This window comes from Drosophila miranda (assembly GCF_003369915.1).
Source record: "Drosophila miranda strain MSH22 chromosome Y unlocalized genomic scaffold, D.miranda_PacBio2.1 Contig_Y1_pilon, whole genome shotgun sequence".
Lineage (NCBI taxonomy): Eukaryota > Metazoa > Arthropoda > Insecta > Diptera > Drosophilidae > Drosophila > Drosophila miranda.
Window position 1 is genome coordinate 29,675,535 of NW_022881603.1, and position 22,238 is coordinate 29,697,772.

At 44.0% G+C, this 22,238-nt stretch overlaps 1 protein-coding gene across 3 annotated transcripts in view; it reads right to left on the reverse strand.

Annotated features, from left to right (window-relative positions):
• LOC117189927 (protein GDAP2 homolog) overlaps positions 1–22,238 on the reverse strand; it is an 86,307-nt gene that overhangs the window by 62,494 nt on the left and 1,575 nt on the right. The window contains exons 2-7 of one of the 3 annotated variants that reach the window (XM_033395001.1): positions 13,363–13,443; positions 13,139–13,290; positions 12,907–13,049; positions 12,705–12,837; positions 12,520–12,629; positions 12,199–12,453 (exon numbers count right to left, since the gene is read on the reverse strand). In XM_033395001.1, the coding sequence (XP_033250892.1) occupies positions 12,199–12,453; positions 12,520–12,629; positions 12,705–12,837; positions 12,907–13,049; positions 13,139–13,290; positions 13,363–13,431 (862 nt within the window). In that variant the 5' untranslated portion in view covers positions 13,432–13,443. Of the gene's footprint in view, positions 1–51; positions 204–275; positions 357–5,329; positions 5,497–12,198; positions 12,454–12,519; positions 12,630–12,704; positions 12,838–12,906; positions 13,050–13,138; positions 13,291–13,362; positions 13,444–22,238 lie in introns of those variants that run through there. The other 2 variants (XM_033395002.1, XM_033395003.1) reach the window with 2 other exon arrangements.

Here is a 22,238-nt window from a genome sequence, read left to right on the forward strand (position 1 = left end):
GCACTGGCAGAGGGACAGACTCACTGCAATTGCAGTTCTACTTCCACTTACCAGATCACCAGACGATTATTGACATCTTTGGACAGGGGAAAGGGACTGCGATTGTGCCGGGGTCCGCCCAGCGTCGAGTAGTCCGTGATTGGCAGCCGAGTGTCTGTTTTCTGCGAGCCACCCCAGGTGGCCAAGTTGTCCAACTTGACGAGCTGAAAAGGATGAATCGACAGGCATGGTATGGCATGAGCATCGCTGGTGTTTTTAGCTCGAGCTTTACTCACACATGAACTGGAGCTGGAGCTGGATTCGAATGCTTTGAAGTCCACATTTGAGTTCGTGTCGAGACGCATTGCGCTCACTCTCTGGAAAGGGTAGAAAAAGGAAGACTGTAAGTATCAGATCAAATCTATTTATATCATCTGCCGATCCGTGTGTAACTCTGGCCAAGCTCAGTAAGCACCAAACACAACCTGTTCGAGTGTCTCAGTTTGTGGTTCTTTCGTTATTTGGTCATTTCCATTTTGGCAAGGCTATCTGTTAACGATAAAGCCAACTCTTTTGAGAAAGCCGGCAAAAGCCAGTTTCGGCCTGTGGAATCTTGTGTGTGGTTCAGTGCCCAAAAGTTATCTCCAACTCCGCTAGTGAGTCACGTCTGATAGCCCCGTCCTGGTCGATGGGTCTCGGTCTGGACGAGCAGTGAATGAATTGTATAAATATTTTCTTTCTAATTGTCATCGTTAGATGTCATCCCTTAGTCGGAAGATCTTAATTCGCGAGTAAACACGACAAAAAGTGTCTAGCTTTATTCCGCCGGAGAGAAACGCCCAAGTCCCATTGTTAGCTGCTGTTCGTTCTTAGCTCACAAATTGGCTCACAGAAAGGGCTGCCTGCAGCAGTGTTTCCTTCCATGCCCTCCCCCTCCTCCTACCGGCCCAGCGATTGCCCCACCTGCGTCATGTGCGTCACGAGACGAGCGTAGTGAAAGGTGAAAATAAAAGTCAGCCACCAGAGATGTTGCAAAGTGCAAACTGCTGGGCAAGTGCTGGTAACTGCAGCTGCGCTCTTAATTGCCATATCGGATGCTGGGGTTGGGTCTGGGGCTGGGGCTGGGACTGGGGCTGTGGGCGGCTATATGCTATATCGCATCGCCTACCTTTGCCCTTTTCGGCCAGGCAAACACACACAGAGGTGGCCAAAAGTGTAACCAAATATGTGGGCGTGTGTGCAGGGCGTGGTGCATGTGCATCAAAACATCCTTTCGATCCACTCCCATTTGCACAAGGGAAAAGGGATGGATGGAAACGGTAGGAAAGCTGGTGTCAGTGCCAGTCATTGTTACTGATTTGTGTCGAGTGCCTCTGTGCGATAAGAGTAGGTGTCGTGCCTTGAAAGGGGTAAACACACAATGAAAAACTTTTCACATCCCGAATACAGAGGCTCTTCTCGCACTTATTTAAACATTCAAGATTTCAAGGGAATGCCCGATGCCCGCATCTACGAATACGATGGATTACAATGAGATTATGTAGAGAAAGAGACGACAGTTGATCAGAGAAAACCACTGTTTTAATATGTGTAAAATCAGAAAATGGGTAAATAGTAAGTAATTATATTAAATTGTGGGTGTGGCAAGTGGCGTGGAAACAATGTAAAACGAGGGGAACGTTGTAAGTTGCTGCGGACACCGCAACTCTACAGTTATACCCGATACTAAGTCAGTATGGCTCTCCTCCGGCAGACGCCGCTAATATTAAACGACACGACAAAGAGTGCGTGCGAGAGAGACAGAAAATCAGTCTGAGCGTGACGTCGGGCGCTGCGTAGCCGCTGCAAATTGATTTGTTCCTTTTGGCTATAAAAATTATCTGATCTGATCCAGATTCAGCAATCTGATAGATATGGTCGCTATCTATGATTCTGAGTTTTTAGTTTTCTCGAATCTGCAATATTGTGGATGCAACAGATTTTCGTCCTTTGTGTGGGCGGAAGGGGGTGGGGCGAAATTTTGAGATACACGTTTTATAGTGAGATCTAACAGGAGTGCGGATACTAAATTTGGTTACTCTAGCGTTAATAGTCTCTGAGATTTGTGGATGCCCCAGATTTTCGTCCTTTGCGGGAGCGGAAGGGGGTGGGGCGAAATTTTGACACAAAATGGTCAAGGTCCGATATCACAGGAGTGTGGATACCAAATTTGGTTGCTCTTGCTTTTATGGGTTCTGAGATCCTTGAACTCATATTTTGCAATTGGCAAAACCGACCATGAAACCTGTGTGTTAGAGAGATACAGAGCGAGAAAGAATGAAATTGTTTTCTTGATTCTGGCTATAATAATTATACGATCTGGTTCAGATTTTGCACTCTAGAAGATATAGTCATCTTCTACGATTCTGCGTTTTTGGTTTTCTCGTATCGTCGAAATTGTGGATGCCACAGATTTTCGCCCGGAAGTGGGCGGGGCAAAGTTTTGAAATTTTCTTGTAGCAGTGACATATCACAGAAGTCTGGATCCAAAACATCGTTGCTATAGCTCTTATAGTCTTTGAGCACTAGGCGCTGAAGGGGACGGACAGACGGACGGACGGACAGAAGGACAGACGGACAGACAGACATGGCTTAATCGACTCGGCTATTGATGCTGATCAAGAATATATATACTTTATGGGGTCGGAAACGATTCCTTCTGAACGTTACACACATCCACTTTTACCACAAATCTAATATACCCCAATACTCATTTTGAGTATCGGGTATAACAATGTGTAATCGGCGTAGGCATTACTCAGGTCTAAATATAGTACTTCCCAAGCTACGGATGTTCTATGCACTTGAGCTCTTTGTGGGTTCAGATAGACTAAATATACAGACTTGTAATCTAAGAGAATGGCCAGTTCTGTAAGAGATCGTTTGAATAGAATTTTCTACTCGTATTCCATCATCAGTAAATTTAATTTAAATAACGTTCCCCCCCCTTTGAGAACCCCTTGAGGAGCCTGACGTGATCGTTGGCTGTCATTCATTCATTCATTACATAAGCGTGCCAGTGGGGGCGGCATGCAGCCACAGGTACAGGCCCAGACACCCTGTATACGCATGTTTGGCTTTGTAATGCAGCGCGTTTCAATCATTAGCCCAGGCGATTCTCAAGCCCAACGACAACACCAGTGACGTCACCACTCCACTGGCGCTGTTCTAGCAGATAGTCGTGCTTTAACGACTGCTCGCACTAGCTCGCACTGAAACCAATTTGGGATTCATTTCCCAAGCCATTGTTAACGATAAATTGCCGCAATCTTCCAGGCATTATCTACCTCTAAATTGTGTCAAATTGTCGACGGGCAAATGTTAATTATAATTTGGCCAAAACCCAACCACATTTCGGGCCAGCGATCCATCTGAACCCCGGCCGAGTCGACTGCATATGTATATATAATGGCCCCGCCGAAGCATTAAGCAGGAACGTTGTGCTCTGGTTGGCCGTCTCCAATGACCCCAATAAGCTGCCTGTCCGTCGGTACAATAGATCCGATATTACTCGGAATCGTTGGGGAAATTACAACTCTATTAAGGAAATGCCGCACACTTGCATGGCCAATGCTAAAACGTTTGTTATAATGAAGCAGCAGCCGTTGGCAGGGGAATGTCCGAAGGGCACAGTGGTACAGATAGGTACAATTCTTAGGGGTTCTTACTGATTCATTTCAAATACTCCCATGTACGGCGACCGTCAGAGTGTGTTGAATGGTTGGAAAACATCACATGGAGAGTAATTACACTATGCACCGAACTTTTTTTGTAAAAAAACTAAGCTATGAGCTGCTTTTCACAAGTTCATTGAAGAAATATTCTTTTTTAAAGTGTTAGTCACAAATTCCAACTAAATATTATAACGGGTACCATCAACCATCGTTTTTGCTCACTGTGATTTCGTCGGTCTCCGAGCAATTTTGAAACAATTTGATAATTGAGCTACGGAGCTTCCGTCCTGGACAGGCGGAAGGACATGATTGACGGATGATTGACTGGGGATGCAATTAACCGTCGGACAGGTGGGTATTCGCATTCATCGTTTCCTTGCCGCAGCTGCAGCTTTGAGTCGGAGGTGAATCTGAGCTAACTCGATTGATGGCTGGCAGGTATTGGTCAGTCGAAAGGTCAGGCCACAGTTGGCAGAATGCAGGGGTAGGGAGGGAGGGTGGTAGGGTGGTACGCGTACTGCAGTCATATTTGATATTCAGAACACAGAATTTCAAGGAAAACTCACGGGCTTAGAGAAAGCTGGGGGCTGGGGGCGATGGTGTGTTTATAGTGGTTATGGTTCGGCTCGATTCTGATTCAGATTCTGAGCTGGGGTTTGTTCATTCAAATGGTTTACCACTCGCTTATTTATGTATTTTCGTATAAATTTGTAATGCATTCGATGCCCCTGCAGCACGTACACAAGGCATTGTCAGTAGGCGGACAGGGGAACCGAAAGGGGTATCTACAATTTTCGCTTAGTCGGAGTTCGTGGATAAACCTGTCACTGAATGAATGTTACCACCACCCAAACCACCACCACTACACCACACCACACCAACACACACACAGACATGGCGGAAAATGTTTGCTTGGGGAGTTCGGAGAGACAACTCACTAATCAACCGAAATCATAAATAATTAGTACTGCTCTGCCTCTGCAGCCCCCGTTCTGGCCATTCTGCTGCTGCTGGTACTCTGGCTGGCTCTTTGGCGCAAACTGGAAGTTGCACAAGCTACGCTCTTGAAGGTTATTGTATCTTTTTTCTCCTCTTTCATCTATGAAATTGAGAGTGTGTGCGCCGGGCTGTGTCTGTGTGTGCGCGTGGGCATGTGTATTTATATAGCAAGCCCCCTTTTCCACCAACGCTTTATGCCCATTTCGAATCAGAATCAAAATACTATGGGCATTGTATAACCCGTGTGGTAGCTTTGTATAACTTCTCAAGAATCGAGCCCAATAGTACCGTTGTACACACACAACTTTTTCGAAATGAAAACACCGTAAGTAATGCACAAACACAAACACACCCACACGCGCAAGCACTCGCTCCCATACACACACAGACACCCACTCGCAGGCGGGTGAGGTGACACAGGGGGTGGCGGAGAGTATGAGATAAAATTAAACGCGATAGTTGGTGGTAGGCGCGGCGGAGCTTTAGCTTCAGGTAACTCTGTCCGTGTCTTCTATATGTGTGTCTGCATGTATGTATGCATGCACAAGTAACGCTGAGCGAGTGTCTGTGGCTCTGTGCCAGTGTGTGTCTCTGTGAGTATTTGCAGTCAAAATCGGATTCACATTTACTATACGCACTCTTTTCGTTAATCAATGAATCAAACTCGAGCTCCAACAGCAGATACGGGGCTCGGAACACTCTTTTATTGCTTTGTCGCGCTACGTTTCCCGTTCTCTCGAGTTTCTCTTTCTCTTTTGCCAACTCTGCTATCCACTTGCTTCGTCAGTGAAAACGTGAATGAGGAGCATGTTCAATTTTTGGGGCGGCAAGGCCGACGAAAATTCAAACGAGAATGGGGAGCAGTTCACCCTGAGCTTCAGCGGGCCTCAGAAATATACCGAAATATACCGTTTATTTTCGAAATAAACCGTAAATATACTGACGAAATATTCAACGAATCCAATTAGGCCATCAATGTGCGCGCCAAATAGAAATTGTTTGAAAGTGAATGAGCAACAAGGATTTAGTTGCAATCCATTGGAATGTTGCACGGAAGTACGGAGTATGGAGGATGCTATACCCTTTGTTCTTAGATATACCTTTAATAATTAAATTTAATAGATTGATTCGCGTTCTCTTTGTGTTTTTATTTGACCCGATTATATACACATTTGCTACATAATGGAAGGAAAAAGAGTGTATGGGCAATAGGCGAAACGGTCCAGAAAATGCATCGCATGCAAGGTGAAACAACCCAATTTTCCCAATATACCTTGAATATACAAACAGCCGATTTTGTCTTCAAGGTATATTGCCCTCACTCGCGAGGTGAGGTGGCGTTCGTACGAACCTGTTCAATTTGCCTTGGCTGTTTTTGCTTATTGTCCATACCTTTTTTTATAGCCCATTTAAAATTACGACTTTATCGTTGAAGGAGAGAGCCGCAGTGTGACCATCAAAAATAACGCAAATATACCCGATGAGGAAAATTCAAACGGGAATGAGGCGCATGTTAACCTTTTGGGGCGGCAAGACCGACGAAAATTAAAACGAGAATAGGGAGCAGTTCACACTGTGCGTCAGCAGACCTCAGAAATATACCGAAAATACGACACAAATTACAAAATATACCGTATAAGCCCCTTGGAAGCGCCAGTGTAAAAAACCTCCGTTGTCCACTTTTTTCCTTTTACCAAATTTTTGAAAAAATTGAGAATTTTTTAAACAGGATAACAACTTGAGTTAAACTGCGGAAAATAAGGACATTGCTACGATGAAAAATCCCACCACGAAAAAGAGATCAAATCTCACAAAAAGAGAGAGAGAGTCCCGAGAGGACGAGGAGCTACGGCGGAATCACCCGCGACATGCTAAAAGTAAAGGAAGAGTTCTATAAAGTAAATGAATAAATAATAACCAATTAACTTTACCAGGAGGAGGGGATCGCAGAATAGTAGTTTGTGGCCAGATAGGGGATACAAAAATAAAAGAAGTACAGAGAAAAAATAGTCAATGGAAAAAAAGTGATAACTTACTGTGGAAAAAATATTGTAAGAACATATTGTTTGTTATGATGACGCGGCGGCCCGGCCAGAGCCGAAGACCCTGGGATCTAATCCAGAAAGTTCCTTTGCGACATGTTCGGTGTATGAACATGTACATCTATAACATAGATGGTTAGTGGTTCCACCAACTGTTAAGTGAGTTCAAAGTTCGAAAATTCGAACTGTTCAGCGAGCTATTTCGAAAATTCGAGCTTTTACGTGTGAAAATTTGAACTGTTAAGCCATCGAAATTCAAGTTCATAGCATACTTAGGAGCTTAAATGAAATGCATTCAAATGAATTGGAGGGAATTTTAAAAACGTTAGAAACAGCTTGTTATTTTCCATCTGAAAGTATATATTTATCCATAGAAACTAACCTTACAAGCTATTTAGAAATAATAACAAGATAAGGCCATAACAAAGTGGCATATTATTTAATAAAATCGATCACGAAACTCATATCGCGTAGCTGGCGCGCCTAATTTGAATTTGAACACCTGAATGTCGTTGAATGCTATGCTATGGCATGCTTGAATTGTGCACTGTAGATCCGGTTCCTTAGACATTTTCAGCAAATATCCATTTGTCCACTCATCCGCCTAGACTTGCTATCTATTTTTGGCGTGCTTAGTATCTTTCGAGGCACGCGAAAAACTCTTTTGGCCATAAACAACTTAATCAAAATGCATAAATCATCACTGATACAAGATACAAACACAAAGACGCTGCCGCATAGCATTCGATTCCCCTGCGGTTTTGTTTTTTTGTCATATTTTCCACTTATCAACAACTTCATAGACCGGTGCGGGTCGTAACACGGAGACTGGACGATGCTACGACATTATACAATTACCTGTGACCAATGGCCAACTCGTTATAGATCTGACCACTTCTTTTTCTCTTCCCCTTTCCTCATCCCCATTCCCATTCCCATTACAAACCCTGGATTAACAAATGCCTGGATAGATTTATATTTTTTGTTTTTTGTGTATTTTTTTTTGTGGTAATTTTTCGCGGTTTTTATACTTTTTATGTATTTTTGTTGTTTTTATTGAAATTCCTTAGATCGCAAGAAGCGCACAGAAGTAATATGTATGGTAATTGTTGTATATATATGTAGATATAGATACATTATTATTATCATTTATATATTTAATGTAATATGTAAGTAATATATGTATATATATATTGTGTTGTGCTGTGTATGTATGTGTGGTGTGGTGTGTTGTGGTGTTTGTGTGAGTGTCTGGGGTGTGTGTGTGTGTGTGCTGGTTGGTACAATAATTAGATATACGTAATTAAGTATATATTATATACAAATCTCAATGGATTATTGATTGATTTGCTTGAATTTACAATTATATGTGGTCTCTGTATCTGGATCTTTATCTGTATTGTAGATGTAAATGTATAAATTTAAGATTACGCGCTAGAGATATTTCAAAAATGTCCACTTCTCTACAGGCTTATCCAACTAACATATATCTAAGTAATATATATGTGTATATATGTAACTATATATTGTATGGTATTGTATTGTATTGTATTTTATTGTATTGTATTGTATGGTATTGTATGTAAAGACAAAATCCGCCTAGCCCAGGCAGCATTAGCTATGGGATCCAAATAAACAAAACAAAAAAATAATAAACCTTTTTCTTTTGCAGCCGAGCCGACAAATTTGTCATAATTTTTATGTTGCATTTTCTTGTTGTTGTTTTTTTTTTGGGATTTTCTCGTTTGTTTTTTCGTTCAGTATAGGTTTTGCAGTTTCAGTTTAAGTTTTTCTGGCTTTAAAGTTTGCACTAAGTAAAATGTCTTGCAGGCTGTCCTGTTCGCCGGCAAAGAAGGCGGCGTTCATTCCATGCCCCCTTCAAGGCAGCTCGAACAGCAAGCAAATTGGAATACGTTGGCTTCGGACCTTGTCGAATATGCATATAGATAATCTGGATATATACACATACATACATACATACATACAGCGTACATCGCACATTACATACATATGTCATGTGTCTAAACTAAAGTTAATACATAAATTCAAAACACAAGTTCAGGGTTAACATTATACAAAAGGGCGTAAGTGGTTTTAGTCATTTGATTTATGTTGTTTGCAATTGCAAAACAAAACTCACACATAGAGCAGAAAGTTTGTTGTTTTTTGTTGATTTTTGTTTGTTTGTTTGTTGTTTGTAGCTTTCAAAAGTTATAAATAGTTGCATTTCGACAGCATATTTTGATTTATTATATATATGTATGTATATCAGTTAATCATTCATAAATTATCACCCATCTGAAATTAACTGCTTCTCTCATAGCATGCTTCAATCCATCCATCCATCCATCCGTCCATCCATCCATCAATCAATCAATCACTCACTCACAAATGTTGCTCCTGCCTGACACGCACTGCCAAAAAAAAAGCACTACAAAATATAACATTAAATTCTTCCAGACATTCCATTCCAAATTTCTCATTCTTATCCGTTTAGAGATTTTTCGTCTTGTTGATTTACGTTACGTTTGATTTTTGTTTTTGATTACAATATTGGTTATTGATTAATTTTTATACCCGATACTCAAAATGAGTATTGGGGTATATTAGATTTGTGGTAAAAGTGGATGTGTGTAACGTCCAAAAGGAATCGTTTCCGACCCCATAAAGTATATATATTCTTGATCAGCATCAATAGCCGAGTCGATTGAGCCATGTCTGTCTGTCCGTCTGTCCGTCTGTCCGTCCGTCCGTCTGTCCGTCTGTCCGTCCCCTTCAGCACCTAGTGCTCAAAGACTATAAGAGCGAGAGCAACGATGTTTTGGATCCAGACTTCTGTGATATGTCACTGCTACAAGAATATTTCAAAACTTTGCCCCGCCCACTTCCGCCCCCACAAAGGGCGAAAATCTGTGGCATCCACAATTTCAACGATACGAGAAAACTAAAAACGCAGAATCGTAGAAGATGACTATATCTATCAGATTGCTGAATCTGGATCAGATCAGATCATTTTTATAGCCAATAGGAACAAATCAATTTGCAGTGGCTACGCAGCGCCCGACGTCACGCTCAGACTGATTTTCTGTCTCTCTCGCACGCACTCTTTGTCGTGTTGTTTAATATTAGCGGCGTCTGCCGGAGGAGAGCCATACTGACTTAGTATCGGGTATAGCTGTAGAGTCGCGGTGTCCGCAGCAACTCACAACGTTCCCCCTCGTTTGTTTTGTTTTTCTGAATTGAATTTCGTTGAGCAACTTCTTCTGATGCTGATGAGCATCCTTCAGATAAATACATCATCTTCTCCGCCTCATCCTCCTATATATCTCAACCCAGTCATCATTATCATTCTCTCCTCCTCTTCCGACATCGACAGTTCAATTTGACTAATATTTACATATTATCTCATCACTTGTTTCATCATATCATCGTTGTTTTGCCTGCACTTGGACTTTTGCTTGGAATTTCTACTGGACTGGAACCGACGACACTCCTCCTGTACTCCCGTACTCCCGTGCTCCCGTACTCCTGCACTTGCCATACAAAAAGTCATTCAATTTAATCGTACATTTATGAGGCTATATATATAATGTATGTAACTAAGTATTTTTCTACTCAAAAATTATGGGGAGGGAGGGCGTACTTAAAAATTCCAAGTTAAATTCAAATTCTGGGGTTTCTATTGTTTTATTACACAAAAAAAATAGGAAAGGGAAAGAGAAAGACAAAATGTATGAAAGGAAAAATCAAATCAGAAAAACAGGAACGAAATTTAGGTATATCCCAACAGAATTTTTATACCCGATACTCAAAATGAGTATTGGGGTATATTAGATTTGTGGTAAAAGTGGATGTGTGTAACGTCCAGAAGGAATCGTTTCCGACCCCATAAAGTATATATATTCTTGATCAGCATCAATAGCCGAGTCGATTGAGCCCTGTCTGTCTGTCCGTCCGTCCGTCTGTCCGTCTGTCCGTCCCCTTCAGCGCCTAGTGCTCAAAGACTATAAGAGCTAGAGCAACGATGTTTTGGATCCAGACTTCTGTGATATGTCACTGCTACAAAAATATTTCAAAACTTCACCCCGCCCACTTCCGCCCCCACAAAGAACGAAAATCTGTGGCATCCACAATTTTAAAGATATGAGAAAACCAAAAACGTAGAGCTGTAGAGAATGACCATATCTTTAAGACTGCGGAATCTGAATTGGATCGTATTATTATTATAGCCAGCATCAAGAAAACAATTTCATTTTTTCTCGCCCTGTCTCTCTCTAACACACACGTAGCATAGGCGGCTTTGCTTAGAGTAAAACATTAGCGCCTAGATCTCAGAGACTACAAAAGCTAGAGCAACCAAATTTGGTATCCACACTCCTAATATATCGGACCGAGACGAGTTTGTTTAAAAATTTCGCCACACCCCCTTCCGCCCCCGCAAAGGACGAAAATCTGGGGATATTCAAAAATCTCAGAGACTATTAAGGCTAGAGTAACCAAATTTGGTATCCGCACTCCTGTTAGATCTTACTATAAAACGTGTATCTCAAAATTTCGCCCCACCCCCTTCCGCCCACACAAAGGACGAAAATCTGTTGCATCCACAATTTTAAAGATATGAGAAAACCAAAAACGTAGAGCTGTAGAGAATGACCATATCTTTAAGACTGCGGAATCTGAATTGGATCGTATTATTATTATAGCCAGCATCAAGAAAACAATTTCATTTTTTCTCGCCCTGTCTCTCTCTAACACACACGTAGCATAGGCGGCTTTGCTTAGAGTAAAACATTAGCGCCTAGATCTCAGAGACTACAAAAGCTAGAGCAACCAAATTTGGTATCCACACTCCTAATATATCGGACCGAGACGAGTTTGTTTAAAAATTTCGCCACACCCCCTTCCGCCCCCGCAAAGGACGAAAATCTGGGGATATTCAAAAATCTCAGAGACTATTAAGGCTAGAGTAACCAAATTTGGTATCCGCACTCCTGTTAGATCTTACTATAAAACGTGTATCTCAAAATTTCGCCCCACCCCCTTCCGCCCACACAAAGGACGAAAATCTGTTGCATCCACAATATTGCACATTCGAGAAAACTAAAAACGCAGAATCATAGATAATGACCATATCTATCAGATTGCTGAATCTGGATCAGATCAGATCATTTTTATAGCCAATAGGAACAAATCAATTTGCAGTGGCTACGCAGCGCCCGACGTCACGCTCAGACTGATTTTCTGTCTCTCTCGCACGCACTCTTTGTCGTGTCGTTTAATATTAGCGGCGTCTGCCGGAGGAGAGCCATACTGACTTAGTATCGGGTATAATCGTAGAGTTGCGGTGTCCGCAGCAACTCACAACGTTCCCCCTCGTTTCATCTTCGACAGTCGATAGCAATAGCCCGACGAGATACGAGTATGCGGGGAAAATAGTGACGACAATCAGATTAGGATATACTCACTGTGGCCGTGACGCATGTGGACACTGTGCTGGGGATTGCGAATAATGCGGATCTGGCGGTCGGGATCGGGGTGCTGCGGCTCGCCGAACTCGCCGACAATGTCCTTGGGTAGCTGCCACAGGGCGCTGCGCTCTTCCAGCTGGTCGCGGGGGAAGTAGAGCGGGGCCAGCACCTCGTAGGTCCCGCGCTCGTGGCTGTTCACACATAATATCACAACCTGAAGGGTGCACTTGTCCAGGTAACGTCGGATGGTGCCTGCGGGCGATGGGAAACTGTCATTGGAAATTCTCAAGATGCGGCAGGCTAAACTCCAATACTCACGCAGGGCAATGTGTGCGGCCACATCCGATGGAAAGCTCTTCTGGTGGACACTGATGTTGCACAGGGCGATGGTGTGCAGGTTCAGTTCCTTGGCCTTGCACAGAACGTTTCTACAGATTGAAATGGGCGTACGGAACAGCATTAGAGAGCGCCAAATGGTAGCGATGGGATCATGATCATCCTACCTGTAGCAACAGTGCAGCGTATTCTCGGCGGCGGTCTTAAACTTTTCCCTGTAGGTGGGCGCCACTGTATGCAGCACATACTTGGCGGGCAGATTGTATCCACGCGTGATGCGCACATCCCCAGTGCGGCATTCTGAAAGAGGAGAATGGAAAATGAAGCTAAGAGGGAGGAAAATATGTCTCATTTCTGACCCCCACTCACCTTTGACATTTGTGCTCAACTCTTCCCTCAGCTGATTGCCAGCGACGGCGAGTATGCGCTCCGATATGATATTGCTTTCAGTCAGAGTTTCATCGCTGGTGTTTGTGATAGCGTCCACATCCAGAGTGGTCATGTCGCCATCCCTGCGAACAGAACAAACGAACAGACATTACTCTCACTGGCACTGGCAGAGGGACAGACTTACTGCAATTGCAGCTCTACTTCCACTTACCAGATCACCAGACGATTATTGACATCTTTGGACAGGGGAAAGGGACTGCGATTGTGCCGGGGTCCGCCCAGCGTCGAGTAGTCCGTGATTGGCAGCCGAGTATCTGTTTTCTGCGAGCCACCCCAGGTGGCCAAGTTGTCCAACTTGACGAGCTGAAAAGGATGAATCGACAGGCATGGTATGGCATGAGCATCGCTGGTGTTTTTAGCTCGAGCTTTACTCACACATGAACTGGAGCTGGAGCTGGATTCGAATGCTTTGAAGTCCACATTTGAGTTCGTGTCGAGACGCATTGCGCTCACTCTCTGGAAAGGGTAGAAAAAGGAAGACTGTAAGTATCAGATCAAATCTATTTATATCATCTGCCGATCCGTGTGTAACTCTGGCCAAGCTCAGTAAGCACCAAACACAACCTGTTCGAGTGTCTCAGTTTGTGGTTCTTTCGTTATTTGGTCATTTCCATTTTGGCAAGGCATCTGTTAACGATAAAGCCAACTCTTTTGTGAAAGCCGGCAAAAGCCGGTTTCGGCCTGTGGAATCTTGTGTGTGGTTCAGTGCCCAAAAGTTATCTCCAACTCCGCTAGTGAGTCACGTCTGATAGCCCCGTCCTGCTCGATGGGTCTCGGTCTGGACGAGCAGTGAATGAATTGTATAAATATTTTCTTTCTAATTGTCATCGTTAGATGTCATCCCGTAGTCGGAAGATCTTAATTCGCGAGTAAACACGACAAAAAGTGTCTAGCTTTATTCCGCCGGAGAGAAACGCCCAAGTCCCATTGTTAGCTGCTGTTCGTTTTTAGCTCACAAATTGGCTCACAGAAAGGGCTGCCTGCAGCAGTGTTTCATTCCATGCCCTCCCCCTCCTCCTACCGGCCCAGCGATTGCCCCACCTGCGTCATGTGCGTCACGAGACGAGCGTAGTGAAAGGTGAAAATAAAAGTCAGCCAGCAGAGATATTGCAAAGTGCAAACTTCTGGGCAAGTGCTGGTAACTGCAGCTGCGCTCTTAATTGCCATATCGGATGCTGGGGCTGGGTCTGGGGCTGGGGCTGGGACTGGGGCAGTGGGCGGCTATTTGCTATATCGCATCGCCTACCTTTGCCCTTTTCGGCCAGGCAAACACACACAGAGGTGGCCAAAAGTGTAACCAACTATGTGGGCGTGTGTGCAGGGCGTGATGCATGTGCATCAAAACATCCTTTCGATCCACTCCCATTTGCACAAGGGAAAAGGGATGGATGGAAACGGTAGGAAAGCTGGTGTCAGTGCCAGTCATTGTTACTGATTTGTGTCGAGTGCCTCTGTGCGATAAGAGTAGGTGTCGTGCCTCGAAAGGGGTAAACACACAATGAAAAACTTTTCACATCCCGAATACAGAGGCTCTTCTCGCACTTGTTTAAACATTCAAGATTTCAAGGGAATGCCCGATGCCCGCATCTACGAATACGATGGATTACAATGAGATTATGTAGAGAAAGAGACGACAGTTGATCAGGGAAAACCACTGTTTTAATATGTTTAAAATCAGAAAATGGGTAAATAGTAAGTAATTATATTAAATTGTGGGTGTGGCAAGTGGCGTGGAAACAATGTAAAACGAGGGGGAACGTTGTGAGTTGCTGCGGACACCGCAACTCTACAGTTATACCCGATACTAAGTCAGTATGGCTCTCCTCCGGCAGACGCCGCTAATATTAAACGACACGACAAAGAGTGCGTGCGAGAGAGACAGAAAATCAGTCTGAGCGTGACGTCGGGCGCTGCGTAGCCGCTGCAAATTGATTTGTTCCTTTTGGCTATAAAAATTATCTGATCTGATCCAGATTCAGCAATCTGATAGATATGGTCGCTATCTATGATTCTGCGTTTTTAGTTTTCTCTAATCTGCAATATTGTGGATGCAACAGATTTTCGTCCTTTGTGTGGGCGGAAGGGGGTGGGGCGAAATTTTGAGATATACGTTTTATAGTGAGATCTAACAGGAGTGCGGATACTAAATTTGGTTACTCTAGCGTTAATAGTCTCTGAGATTTGTGGATGCCCCAGATTTTCGTCCTTTGCGGGGGCGGAAGGGGGTGGGGCGAAATTTTGACACAAAATGGTCAAGGTCCGATATCACAGGAGTGTGGATACCAAATTTGGTTGCTCTTGCTCTTATGGGTTCTGAGATCCTTGAACTCATATTTTGCAATTGGCAAAACCGACCATGAAACCTGTGTGTTAGAGAGATACAGATCGAGAAAGAATGAAATTGTTTTCTTGATTCTGGCTATAATAATTATACGATCTGGTTCAGATTTTGCACTCTAGAAGATATAGTCATCTTCTACGTTTTTGGTTTTCTCGTATCGTCGAAATTGTGGATGCCACAGATTTTCGCCCTTTGTGGGGGTGGAAGTGGGCGGGGCAAAGTTTTGAAATTTTCTTGTAGCAGTGACATATCACAGAAGTCTGGATCCAAAACATCGTTGCTCTAGCTCTTATAGTCTTTGAGCACTAGGCGCTGAAGGGGACGAACAGACGGACAGACGGACGGACGGACAGACGGACAGACGGACGGACGGACAGAAGGACAGACGGACAGACAGACATGGCTCAATCGACTCGGCTATTGATGCTGATCAAGAATATATATACTTTATGGGGTCGGAAACGATTCCTTCTGGACGTTACACACATCCACTTTTACCACAAATCTAATATACCCCAATACTCATTTTGAGTATCGGGTATAACAATGTGTAATCGGCGTAGGCATTACTTAGGTCTAAATCTGCCCTTTCTGCCCTTTTTCGAGGAAAGCGTTGTTCTGGAAGGTCATTCATCTATGTACATATCGTTTTCTGCGGTTCCAGATAAGGTACCAAGTTGCATCTTAAAACACTGTGCCCAGTCCCTTTGCAAACCCTTGACCTTTCTCTTCAACCTCTCCTTGGAACAGTCTTGTCTCCCAGTAATTTGGAATGAGTCCTACATCATTTCGCTTCACAAAAAAGGTTCAAGATCAAACATTGAAAACTATCGTGGTATCGCAAAGCTTTCCGCCATCCCGAAGCTTCTTGAGTTCCTGGTCACCCGGCAACTGCAACATCTTTGTTGCAGCTTGATATCTCCGTCGCAACACGGTTTTTTCAGACATCGTTCAACATCGACTAACCTTCTTGAGTTTTCTAACCTAATCCACCGTGGTTTTCAAATTGGTTTGCAGACGGATGTAGTTTTTACGGACTTCAGCAAGGCATTCGATTCTGTGAACCATGCTCTGCTTATTCAAAAGCTCTCTTTATTAGGGTTCCCAACGAATCTTCTAGATTGGATTTTGTCCTATCTCTCTAACCGTACTCAACGTGTTTTGTTTTCTAACGTGTTGTCAAATACTGTTAATGTTACTTCGGGTGTGCCACAGGGAAGTCATCTGGGCCCGCTTCTGTTTATTATACCCGATACTCAAAATGAGTATTGGGGTATATTAGATTTGTGGTAAAAGTGGATGTGTGTAACGTCCAGAAGGAATCGTTTCCGACCCCATAAAGTATATATATTCTTGATCAGCATCAATAGCCGAGTCGATTGAGCCCTGTCCGTCTGTCCGTCCGTCCGTCCGTCCGTCTGTCCGTCCGTCCGTCCGTCCGTCCGTCCGTCCGTCCCCTTCAGCGCCTAGTGCTTAAAGACTATAGGAGCTAGAGCAACGATGTTTTGGATCCAGACATCTGTGATATGTCACTGCTACAAAAATATTTCAAAACTTTGCCCCGCCCACTTCCGCCCCCACAAAGGACGAAAATCTGTGGCATCCACATTTGTAAAGATACGATAAAACCAAAAATGCAGAATCGTAGAGGATGACTATATGTTCTAGAGTGTAAAATCTCAACCAGATCGTATAATTATTATAGCCAGAATCAAGAAAACAATTTCATTCTTTCTCGCTCTGTCTCTCTCTAACACACAGGTTTCATGGTCGGCTTTGCCAATTGCAAAATATGAGTTCAAGGATCTCAGAACCTATAAGAGCCAGAGCAACCAAATTTGGTATCCACACTCCTGTGATATCTGACCTTGACCGTTTCGTGTCCAAATTTCGCCACACCCCCTTCCGGCCCCGCAAAGGACGAAAATCTGGGGCATCCACAAATCTCAGAGACTATTAAGGCTAGAGTAACCAAATTTGGTATCCGCACTTCTTTTAGATCTCACTATAAAACGTATATCTCAGAATTTCGCCCCACCCCCTTCCGCCCCCAAAAAGAACGAAAATCTGTTGCATCCACAATATTGCACATTCGAGAAAACTAAAAACGCAGAATCATAGATAATGACCATATCTATCAGATTGCTGAATCTGGATCAGATCGGATCATTTTTGTAGCCAAAAGCAAGAAATCAATTTGCAGTGGCCACGCAGTGCCCGACGTCACGCTCAGACTGATTTTCTGTCTCTCTCGCACGCACTCTTTGTCGTGTGGTTCAATATTAGCGGCGTCTGCCGCAGGAGAGCCATAGTGACTTAGTATCGGGTATAACTGTAGAGTTGCGGTGTACGCAGCAACTCACAACGTTCCCCCTCGTTTTATTTGTGAACGACCTTCCTCAAGTTATAACATACTCTACTACACTAATGTATGCTGATGATGACAAAATCTGTCTTTCTTACTCTGATTGGTATTTGCACACACGCCTTCAACTTGATCTAAGTGAACTACTATTGTGGTGTTCAACTAATCTTCTTTTTCTGAACCTTTCCAAATGCAAACTCATGACATTTTACCGTCGCGCTCCTCATTTTGTCTCATATGTTCTAGGAAATCATGTCCTTGAGCGAATTTCGAGTTCAAATGACCTCGGAGTCCTTTTTGATCATAAGATGTGTTTCAACACCCATATAGCTGCAACTGTAAATAAAGCTAAGGGTGTTTTAGCGTTCATCAAGCGTTGGTCCAAGGAGTTTGACGACCCGTACGTTACGAAACAACTGTACATCTCGTTAGTACGTCCTATATTGGAGTATTGTTCTTGTGTGTGGAGCCCGCAGTATAAAGAGCAGCAGGCTGTTAATGAACCCGTGCATAAGCAATTTTTAATTTTTGCCCTTCGGACATTAACTGGGACTCGGGTAGAATCTTGCCACCCTACCGGTCTAGGCTAAATCTTATCGACCTGCCGTCGTTGCACCATCGCAGAATATGCAATGGCGTAATGTTCGTGCACAAGCTCCTTCTTGGGACTGTTGACTCCCAAACTCTCTTGGGTCAGATTGACTTGGCCGTTCAAACCCTATCCCCTGAACTGTCACTTAAACTAATTGCATGCAATATTTATAATCATTTAAATTTAGCTAACTTTTAACTTATCTTTTTCCGCCTTTAATCTAAGTACCATTATTAACAGATAATTTGTTAATTTAATAAATAAAAAATACAGACTTGTAATCTAAGAATATGGCCAGTTCTGTAAGAGATCGTTTGAATAGAATTTTCTACTCGTATTCCATCATCAGTAAATTTAATTTAAATAACGTTCCCCCCCTTTGAGAACCCCTTGAGGAGCCTGACGTGATCGTTGGCTGTCATTCATTCATTCATTACATAAGCGTGCCAGTGGGGGCGGCATGCAGCACAGGTACAGGCCCAGACACCCTGTATACGGGTCCAACAGGTCTAACCGGCAATCAAAATTGACAAATAATGTTACGTTAACTACGTTGCGAGCAGCTGTTGATAATGATGATGATATGGTGATGTTGTTGTTGTGGAGAAACAGAGGCAAACGAGAGGCAGATGACGCCTCCACTGGGTTGGACTGTGTTGATTAGCGCGCATACCACAGCCACAGTGGTGTGCCACAGCCACTCGCTCTGCTCTCTCTCTTTCTGTCTTTCCCGTTTATCAGGAAGCAGCACAAAAACAGGCTAAAACTTTCACTTTGCTGTCGAAATGAGATTCCAGTTAAGTTGCAGCTTGTGGCTGCAGTTGTGGCAAGCCGAGGCCGATTGCATTTGATTGCATTCAATGTGAGCAATCACAGCAGGACTTGCCACTGCCCATGCCACCACCCCACCTCCTTTGGCCAATGGACTGGGTTTCTGGCTGGGGTCCAAAGGGTGGCATGTGCTTCCTTGGCGCTGATTCGTCTTTCCAGTTGGCGTGCCGAGTCAATTACATTTGTTCAACTGTGTTGCATGACATGATTGCCGCTGCCCTCCCCCTTCCCCCGTACCCATCACACCCAAGACAGAGGAAGAGGGATAAGTAGATTTTGTTGGAAACTGTTGGAAAGCGTTGCAGGCGGAAATTAAGTATATATAAATGTCGATGCAGGGGATACTGAGAATGTGACACAAATTGTGGCAAATAGGTTCGTTTTTCCCCGATTAATAAGAAATGATATAAAATCAATATTTGACAGGGGATTATACCCGATTATACCAGATATGATATGGGATAAGACACTAAAAAATCAATATTAAGATACCCAATAAATTATAACGATATTGCGAGAGTATTCCCCTGTCGCTCATGACATACGAGTGTTCTATATGTTTTACTTGGACTCCCCACTTCACTCCACAAGCACTCTTCTCTTCTCTACCACCGTTGCACCCTTCGACCCGTTCAGTTCTCATTTGGGAAAGAAAACATGGCACAAAGTTTGTTTACTCTACACGCTCAATCCGCCAAACTGTTGCATAATAAATGCGAAATTGTCGCCCACATGCCAAGGCCCGAGCCGAGTCGAGCCGTCCAGCCGTTCTGTTCTGGTTGGATATGTTGCAAAATAACAACGAGTACAGAAAAAAGAACTTGGCTTTTGTTGCCGTCGTGGGTCATGTAAAACTACAACAGGGGCAGGAGCGGGGGCAAGGACTGTGGCAGTAACGGCACCCGCAGCAGTGCCAGTAGTGACAAAAATCCATTGGGGCTGCGCTTGGCACGAACCGAACCGAAACGGAACGGAACGGAGCAAGAGACGGGGGACGGGTAACGGGAGACGAGACTCTGGCAAATTAAGTATACGCCATGTATGTGCAGGTTGTTGGCATTGTCCTTTGCCTTCTGTGATCTCCGGCCCGGGGACAAACCCAAACCAAGTCGCATACCAGCAGCAGCGCAGTACCAGCCGGGAAGCGGTCCAATGAGCGCCAACGATTTGTGTCAGTGTCAGCCAAATATTTGTTGTTTATATTTATTTCGGATGCGTCATAGGCGGGGCCTGGCCTAGCCTCGACGAGGCCCATGTTTGGCTTTGTAATGCAGCGCGTTTCAATCATTAGCCCAGGCGATTCTCAAGCCCAACGACAACACCAGTGACGTCACCACTCCACTGGCGCTGTTATAGCAGATAGTCGTGCTTTAACGACTGCTCGCACTAGCTCGCACTGAAACCAATTTGGGATTCATTTCCCAAGCCATTGTTAACGATAAATTGCCGCAATCTTCCAGGCATTATCTACCTCTAAATTGTGTCAAATTGTCGACGGGCAAATGTTAATTATAATTTGGCCAAAACCCAACCACATTTCGGGCCAGCGATCCATCTGAACCCCGGCCGAGTCGACTGCATATGTATATATAATGGCCCCGGCGAAGCATTAAGCAGGAACGTTGTGCTCTGGTTGGCCGACTCCAATGACCCCAATAAGCTGCCTGTCCGTCGGTACAATAGATCCGATATTACTCGGAATCGTTGGGGAAATTACAATTCTATTAAGGAAATGCCGCACACTTGCATGGCCAATGCTAAAACGTTTGTTATAATGAAGCAGCAGCCGTTGGCAGGGGAATGTCCGAAGGGCACAGTGGTACAGATAGGTACAATTCTTAGGGGTTCTTACTGATTCATTTCAAATACTCCAATGTACGGCGACCGTCAGAGTGTGTTGAATGGCTGGAAAACATCACATGGAGAGTAATTACACTATGCACCGAACTTTTTTTGTAAAAAAACTAAGCTATGAGCTGCTTTTCACAAGTTCATTGAAGAAATATTCTTTTTTAAAGTGTTAGTCACAAATTCCAACTAAATATTATAACGGGTACCATCAACCATCGTTTTTGCTCACTGTGATTTCGTCGGTCTCCGAGCAATTTTGAAACAATTTGATAATTGAGCTACGGAGCTTCCGTCCTGGACAGGCGGAAGGACATGATTGACGGATGATTGACTGGGGATGCAATTAACCGTCGGACAGGTGGGTATTCGCATTCATCGTTTCCTTGCCGCAGCTGCAGCTTTGAGTCGGAGGTGAATCTGAGCTAACTCGATTGATGGCTGGCAGGTATTGGTCAGTCGAAAGGTCAGGCCACAGTTGGCAGAATGCAGGGGTAGGGAGGGAGGGTGGTAGGGTGGTACGCGTACTGCAGTCATATTTGATATTCAGAACACAGAATTTCAAGGAAAACTCACGGGCTTAGAGAAAGCTGGGGGCTGGGGGCGATGGTGTGTTTATAGTGGTTATGGTTCGGCTCGATTCTGATTCAGATTCTGAGCTGGGGTTTGTTCATTCAAATGGTTTACCACTCGCTTATTTATGTATTTTCGTATAAATTTGTAATGCATTCGATGCCCCTGCAGCACGTACACAAGGCATTGTCAGTAGGCGGACAGGGGAACCGAAAGGGGTATCTACAATTTTCGCTTAGTCGGAGTTCGTGGATAAACCTGTCACTGAATGAATGTTACCACCACCCAAACCACCACCACTACACCACACCACACCAACACACACACAGACATGGCGGAAAATGTTTGCTTGGGGAGTTCGGAGAGACAACTCACTAATCAACCGAAATCATAAATAATTAGTACTGCTCTGCCTCTGCAGCCCCCGTTCTGGCCATTCTGCTGCTGCTGGTACTCTGGCTGGCTCTTTGGCGCAAACTGGAAGTTGCACAAGCTACGCTCTTGAAGGTTATTGTATCTTTTTTCTCCTCTTTCATCTATGAAATTGAGAGTGTGTGCGCCGGGCTGTGTCTGTGTGTGCGCGTGGGCTTGTGTATTTATATAGCAAGCCCCCTTTTCCACCAACGCTTTATGCCCATTTCGAATCAGAATCAAAATACTATGGGCATTGTATAACCCGTGTGGTAGCTTTGTATAACTTC